This window comes from Callithrix jacchus, chromosome 5 (genome assembly GCF_049354715.1).
Source record: "Callithrix jacchus isolate 240 chromosome 5, calJac240_pri, whole genome shotgun sequence".
Lineage (NCBI taxonomy): Eukaryota > Metazoa > Chordata > Mammalia > Primates > Cebidae > Callithrix > Callithrix jacchus.
In genome coordinates, this window is record NC_133506.1 from 131,290,190 (window position 1) to 131,307,250 (window position 17,061).

General features: G+C 45.3%; 1 protein-coding gene across 1 annotated transcript in view; it reads right to left on the minus strand.

Annotated features, from left to right (window-relative positions):
- Positions 1-16,404, minus strand: part of GRB2 (growth factor receptor bound protein 2) — an 84,815-nt gene extending 68,411 nt beyond the window's left edge. Inside the window, exons 1-2 of the mRNA XM_002748733.6 lie at positions 16,191-16,404; positions 2,136-2,344 (exon numbers count right to left, since the gene is read on the minus strand). Coding sequence (XP_002748779.1) covers positions 2,136-2,213 — 78 coding nt within the window. The 5' untranslated portion in view covers positions 2,214-2,344; positions 16,191-16,404. The remainder of the gene's footprint in view (positions 1-2,135; positions 2,345-16,190) is intronic.
- Between the last annotated feature and the right edge of the window lie 657 nt (positions 16,405-17,061).

Genomic DNA, 17,061 nt, shown 5'->3' on the forward strand with positions numbered 1-17,061 from the left:
GCAACTACTGTATTGTCACTCTTTTTTTTCTTTTGGAGTAAAGCCACAACGTTACTAACAAACAGCTAATGGCCACCGTTCAAAAGCAGTAATGGCATTATGACTTCATATCTCAGTTATCTACCAAATTGAAAAGAACCACATATACGTATTTTTCTCTCCCCTCAAAGAAAATCTGAAAGTAAATGTGAGTATTCTAATTCACTTTCTCCTCCATATTAAACATTTCTGAGGGAATGTTAAACAATATCTTCTTCCCTAATAATAGCATGGGAGAGATGGTTTTTACACTTGTGGCAGAGTTTACTAATTTAAGTTACAAGAATTTATAAACTGTTCATGATCTAGGTCTAGGACAAATTCCAAAGACAGAAATCAGGGAAAGTTCTTGTTTAAAAATTCTTAGAGACTGCATGTGCATGCCCCTAGTTTTAATTTGTTGCTTCAGTGCTTAACATGCAATGGGACAGATTTTGAGAAAAACAGAAACTGCCGCCCTCAGGTTCAAGTTTCTAAGGTAAACTTATGAAGAAGCTGGCTCTAGAATGTATCAAAAACAAAAAACAAAATACTAGCCCAAAAGGGCTTTTGTACAGGCTATAAATGTGGGCATTTGAGTAGCCCATCTTCTACCATCACAAGTGGATTATCTGCAGGAACTAGTAATCACCTACAGAAACATCAAATTACCTCTCCCATACACCACTGAAACTGAGCAATTTTGTAGTCTAAGTTAACTTTGCCCTGATTTCTAGCTGTCCAAGAAAGCAGAAATCTACAGCTGGTTCCATCTGCTTTCTGACAATTTAGTGTTGACTTTGAGAACACCTGGGAAAAGTGTGCTGTCACAAACCCAGCTTTAAAATGAATACACAGACACAAAGTTTTCTTCTCTTTAAAGGGCTCTGTAGCATCATCTTCTATGAGACTCAACCTACATTTCTAACATTAAGAAATTACCGGGCAAAAAAAAAAAAAAAAAAGAAATTACTGGGCAGTTAACCTTCAGAGTAGAACTCTATGACACCTTGGGCAATGAGGGCAAAATAGTGACTATCAGTATGTCCACATAACTTAAAAGTAAAAAAACCTCAAGTCCTTTTAAAAGAACCATGTTTCTACATCTTCACTTTCTTTCTCTTTATAAAATGCTAAGAATTTCATTCAGGAGTAGAAAACAAATGAGTGGCAAATTCCAACAAAAAGTCTAAGGCTCAGAAGGAAAAATGTCAAAACTTAAGACACAGGGAACATACAAACATTAAACTCCAGGCTTCCCTCTTTTAAAGTTAAGATGCTCTTTGATAACACTCATCCTTATTAAAATAAATTACACATCCAAAAGGGCAAACTGCTCCAGTCAATTGGGTAAACAACATAATTAACATGTGCTGGGGGAGAGCGAATCCTCACATAAATAGTGGGGCTCAAAATAAGCTGTGCACTGTATAGAAGCTGATTTTTAAACTGTCAGCAGGTTTCTTTTCGTGCAATTAAAGTTTAATACAGGGTAACTGCTCCTCAAGTTTCTCTTAAGAAAGTCAAAATCTGACTTGTACAATAGCAAGTTGCACCTTATTATTGAGAACTCCATTTGTTTTTTTCACAAATAATAAAAATACACTGAGGTTCTTTAATGAGTTTTGGTATGTACTTCTAACAATCTCTCTAAACTGGGAAAATCGCTAACCTACCAAAATCATATCCAGAATGCAAACTCTTTTGGCTATGTAAAATAAGACTAACTGAATGAAAGCTTTTACATAAATACTTTAAGTCTAGGTCTTTTTAAAAAAATGCTAATAAAACTCAACAGGGCAGACCAATCTACTCATATACTTCCTTTCCACAATCACATTAAACTTTGACTTTACTTGAAATACTACCAGTATCAATAGACAAATACTTGAAGTATTCACACAAAGGTAGTTAAAGACCACACATCACACCAACTCACTTAAGTCATATTTAGTATCCTACTCAGCATGTATCTCAAGCTCTCCAGATCAAATATGATGGTAAATGTTAAAAGTGTACAATGAAAAACAAAGCTTCTTTGTGTACATTCAGGGCGAAAGAAGGTGGATGAGCATAAGGAGAGCGATCTCAGCATTGTGCTCGGCATCAGCACTTACCTTGAGGATGTCCCCCCTTTTGAAGCTCAGCTCGTCGTCTGCAGTAGCTTTGAAGTCATATTTGGCGATGGCTTCCATTCTGAGCGCTGCTCAGTGCTCAGCAGCCTGAAACGGGGGAGTCTTCCCTGCTGAAGCAACCCAGCACTCTGGGCTTAGCGTCGCCTCTCTTCTGGGACTCTCTCCGGCACTCTGGGACACACAATGCCACCCTGAAGCAGAAGGGGGACGATTAAGAGAAGTGACCAGGATTGAAGGCAACCCCGCCCTGCCAATTGGCCTGCGGTCCCAGCCCCCACGCCCCCTGACTCGGCCTGGCTCAGCCCTCCTCCCTCCCTTCCAGGCAACAGCCCCCTCCACTTCTTCCTCTTTTCAGCCTCAGCCCCCAGGCGACTGACAGGCCTACTGGCCAATGGCGCAGCTGCCTGAGCTATTCCTGAACATACTTCCTCTTCCTTCCCGCTGGGTGTGAGCTGCGTGCAGGAACCGGCTGGAGTCCCGTTCAGTCTCCGCCTTTTCTCCTTCACTCCTCACAGGCTCTTCTCCAGCACCAAATACGGTCCACTGAAAGGAAGGCCTCACCCTGGGGATGGTACCTGTCTTCTCCTCGGTTAAACAGGCCTGTCTCCCTCCCTTCCCTCTGCCATCCTTTCTGGTCTTCTGAGAATGCTGGCTCCCATATTCCACAGTCAAAAGCAAGTAAATAAAGCAAGACTCTGGTCTCGAGCTGCTGCACTCTTCTCGAAACTAAACCATGGTCTGCTCCCAGGAGAGCAGAAGAAAGTAAACGTAGGAACTGCTTTTTCAATCCATTTACTGCTAGGAGCACCAGCAGCTTTCCCCCAGCACTTCCCCGATGTGACAGGCAAGCTCAGGTAATGAGAGAAAGACCACAGCTCCGAGCAGTGTGCCGGTGCAAATGGTAGGAACGTCGCTCTTGCATAAGGCTCCCTTTCCCCTGGAGACCCCCAAGACTCTGGGGTCCCCACCAGGCCTTGAAATAAATGACCAAGGCTCAGCACTCCAGAAACAGCTCCATATTATTTCTTACTAGCCTAAGGAGCAGAGCTGAAGTCCTAATCTACACTTGAAAGGAATCTGTTTTTCAGAATCTGAGCTGCCAAGTATCTTGTTTTGGGAAACAAAGTGCAGGGAGATGTTGCCCGAAGAAAGTCAAACTGAAGTCTCTCTCAGTCACCCTGAGCACAGCTTCTTAGAGCAAGAAGAGCATATAAAACTGATGTAAACTGCATTTTGCAGGTAAAAAAGATTCTGAGAGAACCCTGAGAAAGTGTATCAGGCAATGAGGAACTGGCAGCAGTACAATAACTGGTGTAGCGAAGCGTCTCCAGCCATGAATATAGGACACAACCTAGATCTTTGAATAACTAAAGAAAAATAAAATACCCGTCTGGTTAGCTCGGTCACTGTTTTCATACTTGCTAAACAAAAGCAGAAAACAGCAGAACTGGGACAGGTTATTTATAGTGACACCTTTCTTAGATAATTACAACCTAGCAGCTCATTTGAGGGGCATAAGTGATTATTATTCTTTTGTTCTAAAGTTAACAATTGGGGCACTAATCAAGCATAGCTGCAAATGGACCAAGCAACAAACCAGTGGGGAATATTAAGATTAGACCAAGATAAGTACTATAAAAAAGAAAATAAATCCTCTGATAATGAGTCCTTCAGTCAAATTCTGAAAGCCAAACATTCTGCTGCAGGTAACTAATAAACCAAACAATGTTTATTCCTTCAGGCTGTACCCAAGATATTCCATGTGGTGCTGGCTATAACAGGGGAAAGTAAAGAAAGAGTCCCAGCAAATATTAAAAAATACAGAGGTTGATCTGAGAGTATTTTTGTGTATCCTTAAATGCCCTTCACTTACACTCTGTGTAGTTATTTTGATCAAACTAATCCATATACATAATTTTAAAAGTCAGAGTATTAAAAGGCTTATGAGAAATGCTCCCGAACAACACCCATAGGCAATCACTCTCAATTTTGTTTTTTGCTTTCTCTTTGTGTTTACCTAGAGCATTTCTTTTTTTTTCTTTTTTTTTTTAATTTTGTGGTCAATGTACAAAACGGATAGAGTATTTCTTTTTTTTTTTTGAGACAGAGTTTTGCTCTTGTTACCCAGGCTGGAGTGCAATGGCACGATCTCGGCTCACTGCAACCTCCGCCTCCTGGGTTCAGGCAATTCTCCTGCCTCAGCCTCCTGAGTAGCTGGGATTACAGGCACCCGCCACCATGCCCAGCTAATTTTTGTATTTTTAGTAGAGATGGGGTTTCACCATGTTGACAAGGATGGTCTCAATCTCTTGACCTTGTGATCCACCGTGCCCGGCCTTTTTTTATTTTTATTTTTTATTTTGAGACGGAGTTCCGCTCTTGTTACCCAGGCTAGAGTGCAATGGCGTGATCCCAGCTCACCGCAACCTCCGCCTCCTGGGTTCAAGCAATTCTCCTGCCTCAGCCTCCCGAGTAGCTGGGATTACAGGCACACGCCACCATGCCCAGCTAATTTTTGTATTTTTAGTAGATGGGGTTTCACCTTGTTGACCAGGATGGTCTCAATCTCTTGACCTCGTGATCCACCTGCCTCGGCCTCCCAAAGTGATGGGATTATAGCCATGAGCCACCGCGCCCGCCCAGCCCTGATAGAGTATTTCTAAAGTTTGTGCTTTCACTGCTTTCTTAGTTTATTCCAGCCATTATCTATTGCCTGAAAGGTGAAGATGTAGCTGCTCCACCAGCCAGTTTTCCCCTGCCTTATCCCAGTAATATCACATATTCTGGTTTAATCAGTGGTATTATTATAAAATACTATTCAATGATAATTTAAGTAATGCACTACAACCAATCATACTTTTACTTTTTTGAGATAGAGTCTCTATTGCCCAGGCTGGAGTGCAGTGGTGCGATCTTGGCTTATTGCAACCTACACCTCCCAGGTTCAAGTGATCCTCCTACCTCGGCCTGTAGCTGGGACTACAGGCACATGCCAACATGACTGGCTGCTTTTTATATTTTTAGTAGAGATGGAGTTTCACCATGTTGGCCAGGGTGGTCTTGAACTCCTGGCCTCAAGTGATTTGCCCTCCTTGGCCTCCCAAAGTGCTGGGATTGTAAGCAGGAGCCACTGTGCCCAGCCCAATCATACTTTTTTGTACAGTCCTTCAATTTTCCCCAGCATTAGCAACTGCTTAGTGTTGTTTTTATTCCCCTGTGTATCTACTTACACTTTTTCTTTTCTCTCGCTCTTTTTTTTTTGACAGGGTCTTGCGCTGCTGCCCAGGCACAAGTACGGTGGCATGGTCATGGCTTACTGCACCTTTGACCTCCTTGGCTCAAGCAATCTTCATACCTCAGCTTCCCAAGTAGCTGGAACTACAAGCGTGAGCCACTATGCCTGGCTACTTTTTGTATTTTTTGTACAGAAGGGTCTCATTATGTGAGACCCCGTCCAGTACAGTTAGTGTTGAATCTGCATGGTCTCTAGAGGCAGGCCCCTCACACTAACAGCTACAATTCTGGGCAAACGGAGCTTTTCTCATCTGTAAAAGACCAAGGCTGGTCTCAAACTCCTGGCCTCACGCAGTCCTCCTGCCTCAGCCTCCTAAAATGCTGGCATTACAACTGAGAGAGTAAGCCACCATGCCAAGCCCTGTTTCCCCCCCCCCGCCAGAGACACAGTTTCACCCTTTTGGTTAGGATGGTCTCAATCTCTTGACCTTGTGATCCTCCTGCCTTGGCCTCCCTAAGTGCTGGGATTACAGGCGTGAGCCACTGTGCCCGGCCGCCCAGCCCTATTTTTACTTTTAACGAATGCTCCAAACTCTCTGCTACATGCTATCGATACTTTCCTCAGCCTATTTATTTAACTGGTCTCTATTGCTGAAACTATGTGTTAGTGATAGAAGCTAAAGAATATTTGAAATAATATAAAAATAATAAGGAGTTTTATTTTTGAAAAACAGAAATCGGATAGAAACCCAAAAGCCCTGTCACTATCAAGGTGCTATGTAGTAAGACCAGCCATAAGTTTCTATGTCATTCCAGATTTAAGACAGCTGCATTGTTAACAGCAATAGCACAAAAACCAAGACAGTTCTCAACACCTTCTTTCCTGCTGCTACTCAGCTCATCTGCTGAGAGAAAGCTTAAAAAGAATAACCTTATTTTTTTGGGGGGGGGACGGAGTTTTGTTCTTGTTACCCAGCCTGTAGTGCAATGGCACGATCTCGGCTCACTGCAACCTCCACCTCCTGGGTTCAAGCAATTCTCCCGCCTCAGCCTCCTGAGTAGCTGGGATTACAGGCACACGCCACCATGCCCAGCTAATTTTTTGTATTTTTAGTAGAGACGGGGTTTCACCATGTTGACCAGGATAGTCTCGATCTCTTGACCTCACGATCCACCCGCCTTGGCCTCCCAAAGTGCTGGGATTACAGGCTTGAGCCACCGTGCCCGGCAAGAATAACCTTCTTAAAAATCGTGTTTCGAGTAACTATTGCTTTGTGAGATGCAGAGTTTGACAGAAAATTAAATCCCTGCTTCCATGGCTGTGCTGAGTAAAAAAACAGAAAACTCTAAGAGAAAAGTTTATTAGGTTATCCGCACAAAAGAGCGTATTTACTAAAGGAATTCAAAAAGGTGTGTTTCAGTAAAGGCAGAAGAAAAAATCTAACACACAACACTATTACTAAAAGGAAGAAATGTGAAAGCAGACACAATGTATAGTGATTTTAACTGAGTAAATGTTGCTGTTCACTTCCCAAGAAAATGGGGTATAGTGTACTAAACACTGAAGCCTAAGAATAACCTCAAAACTGTTACCAGCCCATCCCAAGCAGTGAATTTTAAGCATAGCTTTATTTATTTCAAACACTATGAACTGTATCCAAAAAACTATCCTAAAGGTATTTGTAAGATTTTTTTCTTTCTTCCATTTAACTCTCTTCTTCCCAAAATTCACAGAAAATACATGACACCAGCCCAGTATAACTTAGTGTTGAATCTTCACAATCTCTAAAAGCAGGCCCTTCACACTTACAGCTACAATTTTGGGCAAAGCTTTGAAACAAGCTCTGGTTTTTCTTTTTTCTTTTCTTTTTTTTGAGACAGAATTTTGCTCTTGTTGCCCAGGCTGGAGTGCAATGGTGTGATCTTGGCTCACTGCAACCTCTGCCTCCCAGGTTCAAGTGATTCTCCTGCCTCAGCCTCCCAAGGAGGTGGGATTACAGTCGGGTCATCACCAGCTAATTTTTGTATTTTCATTTTTTGTTGTTTTTAATGTTTGTATTTTCAAATAGAGATGGGGTTTCACCATGTTGGCCAGTCTGGTCTCCAACTCCTGACCTCAAATGATCCGCCCACCTCGGTCTCCCAAAGTTCTGGGGTTACAGGCATGAGCCATTGCGCACAACCAATACATACTCTTGACCAAGCAATTTCACTTCCCAGATTTATCTCACTGAAACAATGAGGCAAAACATATTTACACACACACCCCGATCAATATCCATGAGCATGTGTATGGAGTATCTACATAAATACCAGGATATGTTATTAAATTTTTGTTTTGTTTTGTTTTTTTGAGATGGAGGCCTGCTCCGTATCCCAGGCTAGAATACACTGGTGTGATCTCTGCTCACTGCAACTTCCACTTCCCAGGTTCAAGCCATTTTCCTGCTTCAGCCTCCCAAGTAGCTGGGATTACAGGTGCCCACCACCAACCCTGGCTAATTTTTGTATTTTAAGCAGAGTAAGAGGTTTCACCATGTTGGCCAGGCTGGTCTCAAAATCCTGACTTCAGGTGATCCACCTGCCTTGGCCTCCCAAAGTGCTGGGATTATAGGCCTGAGCCACCACACCCGGCCGCAAATTTTTAACAGAAAAATTACAGTTTATTGTATTTCTCTACAGCAAAATAATACATCAGTATGTGCTTTAAAAAAAAAAAAAAAAAAACAGCAAAGCAGCCGGGCGCTGTGGCTCAAGCCTGTAATGCTAGCACTTTGGGAGTCCAAGGTGGGTGGATCACGCGAGGTCAGGAGTCCGAAAAAAGGCTAACCAACATGGAGAAAACCCCTCTCTAATAAAAACAGAAAATTAGCCAGCGTGGTGGCGCATGCCTGTAATCTCAGCTACTTAAGAGGCTGAGGCAGGAGAATCGCTTGAACCCAGAAGGCGGTGGTTGCGGTGAGCCAAGATCACACCACTGCACTCCAGCCTGGGCAACAAGAGTTAACTCCGTGTGGGGGGTGGAGAGGTGGGGGTGGGGGAATGAAGCCAGGTGCGGTGGTTCACGCCTATAATCCCAGCACTTTGGGAGGCCGTTATCACTTAAGGTCAGGAGTTTGAGACCAGCCTGGCCAAAGTGGTGAAACCCATCTTTAAAAAAAAAAAAAAAAAAAATCTGAGCCCACCCGCTGCCTCGGCAGTGCGCTGCTCTTCTAAAATGGCTGCTGCTACCGGTGTGACTGCCGCCTTGGGTCAGGCAAAAGGTAAAAAGATCACCTATATGGCCGGGCGCGGTGGCTCACCCCTGTATTCCCAGAACTTTGAGAGTCCAAGGCGGGCGGATCACGAGGTCAGAAGATCGAGACCACCCTAACACGGTGAAACCCTGTCGCTACTAAAAATACAAAAAATTAGCTGGGCGTGGTGGTGCATGCCTATAATCCCAACTACTTGGGAGGATGAGGCAGGAGAATCGCTTGAACTCGGGAGGCAGAGGTTGGGGTGAGCTAAGATCACGCCACTGCACTGCAGCGTGGGCAACGAGAGTGAACAAACACCATCTCAAAAAGAGGGGAAAAAAAAAAAAAAAGCTGAGCCCACTCCCTCCGCAGCGCGCTGCTCTTCTAAGATGGCCTCCGCTACCGGTGTGATGCCCACCTCAGGACAAGCGCAAGGTAAAAAGATCACCGATCCGGCCGAGCGCGGTGGCTCACGCCTGTAATCCCAGCATTTTGCGAGGCCAAGGCGGGTAGATCGCAAGGTCAGGAGATCAAGACTATCCTGGCTAACACGGTGAAACCCCGTCTCTGCTAAAAATACAAAAAAATTAGCCAGGCATGGTTGTGCATGCCTGTAATTCCAGCTACTCGGGAGGCTGAGACAGGAGAATCACTTGAACCCGGGAGGCGGAGGTTGCGGTGAGCCAAGATCGCGCCATTGCACTCCAGCCTGGGGACAAGAGCGAAACGCCATCTCAAAAAAAAAAAAAAAAAGGCTGAGTCAACTCACTGCCTCAGCGGCGCGCTGCTCTTCTAAGATGGCCGCCGCTACTGGTTGATGGCAGCCGCCGCTACCAGTGTGATGGCCACCTCGGGTCAGGTGGAAGGTAAAGAGATCACTGATCTGGCTGGGTATGGTGGCTCACGCCTGTAATCTCAGCACTTTGGGAGGCCGAGGCGGGCGGATGGCAAGGTCAGGAGATCGAGACTATACCGACTAACACGGTGAAACCCGTCTCTAATAAAAATACAAAAATTTATCCGGGCGTGGTGGCACATGTCTGTAATCCCAAATCGCTTGCATACGGAAGGCAGAGGTTGCTGTGAGCGGAGATTGCGCCACTGCACTCCAGCCTGGGCAACAAGAGCAAAACTCCATCTCAATAAAAAAAGCTTAACCTACTCACCGCCTCGGCTGCTCGCTGCTCTTCTAAGATGGCTGCCGCTACCTGTGATGGCGGCCTCGGGTCAGGAGGAAGGTAAAAAGATCACAGATCTCCAAGCGCGGTGGCTCAAGCCTGTAATCCCAGCACTTTGGGAGGCCGAGGCAGGTGGATCACGAGGTCAAGAGATCGAGACCATCCTGGTCAACATGGTGAAACCCCCATCTCTACTAAAAATACAAAAAGTTAGCTGGGCATGCTGGCGTGTGCCTGTAATCCCAGCTACTCAGGAGGCTGAGGCAGGAGAATTGCCTGAACCCAGGAGGCGGAGGTTGCAGTGAGCCGAGTTCGCGCCATTGCACTCCAGCCTGGGTAACAACAGCGAAACTCCGTCTCAAAAAAAAAAAAAAAAAAAAAATCACAGATCACCCCATAATCCCAGCACTTTGGGAGGCTGAGGGGGGCGGATCGCGAGATCAGGAGATTGAGACTATCCTGGCTAACACGGTGAAACCCTGTCTCTACTAAAAATACAAAAAATTAGCTGGGCGTGGTGGTGGCCACCTATAGTCCCAGCTACCCGGTAGGCTGAGGGAAAAGAATCCCTTGAACCCGGGAGATGGAGGTTGCAGTGAGCCGAGATCACACCATTGCACTACAGCGTGGGGGACAAGAATAAAACGCCGTCTCAAAAAAAAAAAAAGGATCACTGATTTGCGGGTCATCGATCTGAAGTCTGAGCTGAAGCAGTGGAACTGAGACATCACCCATCTCCCAACTCAAGCAGGCTATTATTGAAGAGGAAGGAGGCGATCCAGATAATATTGAATTAACTGTTTCAACTAACACTCCTAACAAGAAACCAATTAAAGGCAAAGGTAAAAAACAAGAAGCAGCAAATGAGCTGAGTGGAGATGCTTCTGTGGAAGATGATGCTTTTATCAAGGACAGTGAATTGGAGACTCAAGAGGCACATGAGCAAGATGGAAATGATGAACTAAAAGACCCTGAAGAATTTGGTGAAAATGAAGATGAAAATGTGCATGCCAAGGAGTTACTCTCTGTAGAAGAAAACAACAGAGTTCATGAATTAACAGAGGCAGAAGCAATAAAAGATATAGAAAAAGAAGACATTGAAAGTCAGGTCTTTAGCCATTTTTTTAAACATGAAAAAGATAAATTAAGTTTTTTGTTTTTTTTTTTTGAGACAGAGTTTAACTCCGTAACCGGGCGCCAGGCTGGAGTGCAGTGGCGCGACCCTGGCTCACTGCAACCTCCGCCTCCCGGGTTCAAGCAATTCTGCCTCAGCCTCCGGAGTGAGTAGCTGGGACTATAGGCATGCGCCACCACACCCAGCTAATTTTTTTGTATTTTTAGTAAAGACAGGGTTTCACCATGTTGTCCAGGATGGTCTCTATCTCTTGACCTCATGATCTGCCCGCCTCGGCCTCCCAAAGTGCTGGGATTACAGGCGTGAGCCACTGTGCCCAGCCAATAAATTAAGTTTTAAATAATAAAAATTATTTTTTCCTAGTTCCAAAAAAAAGCTAACAATGGTTATCTCTGCTAGCAAGATCACAGAACACTTTTACTTTCTGCATGATACACCTCAATTGTATTTTCATTATTTTTACAGCAGACACGTATTACTTTTGTAGTCAGAACACAAACCAAAAAGCTTACTGTCTTCCTGGAGTTAGACCCGGATTCAAATGTCACTTTTCCACTTACTAACAAGGAGAAATAACTTACATTCTGTAATCCCTAGTATCCCTCAACTGGAAAATGGGAATGATAACACCAACTACCTTATAAAGTCATTTTGAGAATTAAAAAGAGAAACTGCTTGGTAGAAGTCTCTGGCTGTCTCCAAAAGACTGAGCTAATTATCTGCTATAGTGTGGGCTGTGACGATTTTTTTAATTATAATCTAGTATAAGCCAGAGATCTTAACTAGCATTTTCACTCTCTTTTCAAATACTAGCCTACATGTTCTAAGAGTAAATCTGGAGCTTCCATCTGCATAGGCAGGTATCTTGAAGAAGCAATCATAAGGTGAAAATATCGTTAAATCAAAAATGTATTTTTTTTTTTTTTTTGAGACGAGTTTCGCTCTTGTTACCCAGGCTGGAGTGCAATGGCGCGATATCGGCTCACCACAACCTCCGCCTCCTGGGTTCAGGCAATTCTCCTGCCTCAGCCTCCTGAGTAACTGGGATTACAGGCACGCGCCACCATGCCCAGCTAATTTTTTGTATTTTTAGTAGAGACGGGGTTTCACCATGTTGATCAGGATGGTCTTGATCTCTTGATCTGGTGATCCTAAAGACGAAGTTTTGCTCTTGTTGCCTAAATTGGAGTTCAATGGCAAGATCTCAGCTCACTGCAACCGCTGCCTTTCAAGTAGCTGGGATTACAGGTACACACCACCAAGCCCAGCTAATTTTTTTTTTTTTTTTTTTGAGATGGAGTTTCACCCATTACCCAGGCAGGAGTGCAATGGCACGATCTCGGCTCACTGTAACCTCCGCCTCCTGGGTTCAAGCAATTCTCCTGCCTCAGCCTCCTGAGTAGCTGGGATTACAGGCACCCGCCACCATGCCCAGCTAATTTTTTGTATTTTTAGTAGAGACGGGGTTTCACCATGTTGACCAGGATGGTCTCGATCTCTTGACATCGTGATCCACCCGCCTCGGCCTCCCAAAGTGCTGGGATTATGGGCGTGAGGCACCTTGCCCAGTGAAAATGCATTTTAATACACCTAACCTACCAAACACCATAGCTCAGCCTACCCTACCTTACCCTAAATGTGCTCCAAACACATTAGCCTACAGTTGAGCAAAATCGCCTAAGACAAAGACCATTTTATAATCAAGTGATAAATCTCTCCTATAATTTACAATTGTACTAAGAGTGAAAAACAAAACAGTTGTATGTGTAAGTACAGTTTTTACTGAGTGCTGTTGCCTTCACGAGTTAAAAAATCTAAAGTCTAGTCTGAGTCTACAGACTCAGAAAAATTCTCTGGTAGGCAATTAATGATCCTATTAAGTATAAACTTCCAGTTAATTCACTCCCCGTCACAGTACTAAGAATGCTAAAAAATTTTCACATGTAAAAACAAATCGGAGAGGCGCAATGGCTCATGCCTATAATCCCAGCACTTCAAGACAAGCAGATCACCTGAGGTCAGAAGTTTGAGACCAGCCTGCCCAACATGGCAAAACCCCATCTCCACTAAAAATACAAAAAATTAGCCAGCCATGGTGACAGGTGCCTGTAATCCCAGTTACTCAGGAGCCTGAGACAGGAGAATGGCTTGAACCCAGGAGTCAGTTGCAGTGAGCTGAGATCACACCAGTGCACTCCAGCCTGGACTACAAGAGCGAGAAACTCCATCTCAAAAAACGAATCATGCCTATAGTCACTTATTCCATTAGGCTATTCTAAATACTGACTTTGTGTATACACAAAAAATGTAATTTTAAGTTTAATAATTTAAAGCTACACAGCAGTCTTATTATTTATGGCTGCATTTGTTAACAACAGTTTTGATCCTTAGACCATCTGTATCAAAATCCCTCCATTCAGAGACTGATTCACTAAGGGAAACATCCTGGAGTTCTACCAGAACCTAATTTTAAAAAGATCCCCCAGTGATTTTTATGCATACTGAATTTTCAATCACTGCTGTACCATAAGGATGCCTTAACCAGATTTTAAAATTTGCATTCCAGATAATGCACTACAACGTCCTTGCATGAAATGAAAATAACGTATATTCACTTGGCACAACTGGGAAAAAGGCAACTTTGACACACACACAAAAATACACTCTCAAAAGCCACTTGGTAATGGCGGAGACTTCCTCTGAATTAAGCAGTTAAGAATTAATTTCTCTCAGGAGAGCATGGTGACTCTATTCTGTATTACTTCCTTTCTCCAAAATCCTTTGCTCTTCTGTTCTATGCAACAATTAGAACTCCAATGCACAATATGCAACATAACAGGAATTACTGAAAAGAATCTCTAAGTACCAGCAACTGGTAGTACTTAAAACCCAGCAAACCTCTCAAATCGGAATAACTTGCTGACAAGTTAAGTGCCTCAAACATTTAAATGTCTGAGTTTAGGCTCCGCACAGGAGCTCACACCTGTAATTTCAGTACTTAGGGAGGCTGAGGCAGGCAGATCACTTGAGGTTAGGAGTTCGAGACCAGCGCGGCCAACATGGTGAAACCCCGTCTCCACCAAATACAAAAATTAGCCAGGTGTGGTGGTGAGAGCCTGTAATCCTAGCTACTTGGGAAGGTGAGGCACAAGAGTGCTTGAACCCAGGAGGTGGAGGCTGCAGTGAACCGAGATCCTCAGCACCACTCACTCCAGCCTGTGCAAGAGTGAGACTCGTCTCAGATAGATAAATAAATAAATACATACATACATACATACATACTAGGAGATAGCTGATCATAAGAATTAACTCTTTTAAATCTTGAGATTGGGAACATTTTGAACTTGGGAAGGAGCAAATAGAGATTTCTTTGTCAAAAACAACAACGAAGGCCAGTTATAATAGATGCAGAAAAAAGATCCCTGATTTTTAACTAAAAGCCTAACAAAGAATAAATTAGTACTACTACAACGCGCAGGCTTCAACTAATTCGATGGTCTAAATCAGTTCTAGCCTCTTACATTTTTCAGACTATTTTAACCTAATATAGACTTATAGTTGACCTTCACTTTTTAACATTAACACCCCCCACTAAAAGTCAAAAAGTCACATAAGCCCTGAGCTGACCCAATATTCCTTACTATTATAAAGACATACTGGAAGAAAGCATAAATAGGTACAAAAGCATAATCTTAAAAAACTAAAACACAAAACAACAAACAAACCACACTTGTAACCTAGTGGCAGGACTGAATTCTTAGGGATTAATTCAATCTTTTTTTTGAGACGGAGTCTCGCTCTGTCGCCAGGCTGAAGTGCAGTGGTGCGATCTGAGCTCACTGCAATCTCCGTCTCCCGGGTTGAAGCGATTTTTCTGCCTCAGCCTCGAGTAGCTGGGACTACAGGCGCGCGCCACCACACCCAGGTAATTTTTTTATTTTTAGTACAGGCGGGATTTCACCATGTTGGCCAGGATGGTCTGGATCTCTTGACAAAGTGCTGGGATTACAGGCGGGAGCCACCGCACCCGGCTGAATTCAATCTTTTGAGCCCCCCACCCCCTTCTCAGCGGGGGAACCTCAGCCTCCAATGGCTCTCTAGCAACCCTTCTGGCTGACTAGCGAACGCAGGGGAAAGCGCAAAAGTAAAGGCACCAAAGCAGGAAAGAGGATCTCTTCCCGAGAAAAAGGACGGAATCTTGAAATCAGAGAAAACTAACAGTGCGAAAGGGAAGAAACCTCGAAAAATTACGCCAGAGTGGGGACTACCAAGGAGGAAGGGGAAGTAGATTAGAAAAAAAAAAGAGGGGGGTGGGGGAAGGAAGGGGCAAATGACTTGCATTACACAAGCACTTCTTGTCCCTAGTGGAATGGACAGAAGTAGATAGAGAGGTAAGGAAATAACTGGAGAAGTACTGAGTGAAAGAGGGGTTAAGAAAGCCAGGGACTAATGCTGATTTCTCTCATGTGTCTGACATTTCTGAAAGTCAACAGCATCAAGAAGAGACACACCTCAAATGCACTTCAGTCCTCTGCAAACTGCACTTTCATAGCCTTTGAAGCCAGGCTTGAAAAACTTTCCAAACAAGCCATAACTCATATGTGGTTTACAATCACAGAGAGGGCGCGCTGCAAATGAAAATTACCAGCGCCCGCTCTCGCCGCAATGTTTCCTCGGTGCAGTCCAACCTGCTGCTGCTTAATTTTTCAAATAATTTTTTTTTAAGTCTCAGAATAAAGACATCTCCCCCGGGGAGATGAACGTTCTACCCCACCGTGGATTCCCGCACAAAATTAAGCCCAAAGACGCCAAGAGATGGTGACGTGGTTGTCATGCAGGTCGGAGGCGCATCAATCACCACAGCTGCAGCCCACACCAAGTCCCCCGCCGCCGGGATCGGGCGGACTGACTCAGTCGGGGTTTTGCCCTTCCGGGCTTCCCAGGCCCCTTTCGTGCAAACCCTTCCGACGAAGGCAGGGGACTTCACGAGGGAGCCCCGACTTCTACCCCCGGGCTCCCGGACACTGCACAGACAGCCGAGAGCCGGAGGAGGACGTTCCCCAGGAAGGAAGCGCCCCAAAAGGGGAAACGCAGAGTCCAGAGCCTTGGGCATTCCACTCCGCGTCCCGAGCTTCGCCGCCCCGACCCGACCCCAAGGGCCGGGGTCCCGGTTCCCCCAGGGCCCACTCCCGTCGCAGAGCGGAGAGGAAGAGACACAGGAGCGGCGCCGAGCGCAGCCGCCCGCACTCACCGTGGCGCAGCTAGTCCGCTCCGCGTCGGGCCTGACCCACCTCAACGCTGAGAGCGGCCGCCGACCCCGAGGCTGCTCCGCGAGGGCGGCGCTTGCTCCCGCCGCCGTCACGGTCACAGACACAGAAACAGACACAGACACAGCCTCAGCCACAGCCGCCGCCGCCGCCGCCGCCGCCGCCCGGTCGCCGAAGCAGCAGAGCCGCCTCGCTTCCGCTCGCCGTGGGTGTCCCGCGAGAACTTCTCCACGAGGCCCCGCCCCGCCCCGCCCCCGCGAGACTTCCCCCGGCGGAAAACGCCCAAAGCGCAAGCGCTCCTCCTGGGCCGGGCTCCGGCAGGTAGTGACTAGCTAGGCCCCAGGGCGCATGCGCCAGACCGCCCGCAGCAGGTGGCCTCGTCACGGCTCCGCCCCTGGGTCGCCGTAACCCTCTCGGTACCAGAGCGGGTAAATAACAGCTTAGTCCTGAAGGAATAAATTCTTACCCCGTCTAATCACTTTCTTTTCTCCTCTACCAAACCAAGGCAATTGGATATGGATGGGGGCTGGGGGGAGGAAGAGAGTTTCCAGCCTGAAGCACTCCAAACAGAAGACCAGGTCTTGAAATATTTGAGAATCCGTACAAACTCTGCAATGTTGAATGATTGGTGGGTTTGTTTACTCATTTATTTAATTATGTGCCTAATATAGGCTGAACACTGTGCTGGATATAGAACAGAAATCCTGGTCCTTAAGGAATTTACGGTCTAGGGAAGCAGAGAAAAATAAACAAATAATGCCATAAGTACTGTTATTTGGAGTTTGCTGAGAAAGCTAAAAAGATGGAAGAAGAATGGCTACTCTGCCCATTGCAAAAGAGCCTTTACAGAGGTGA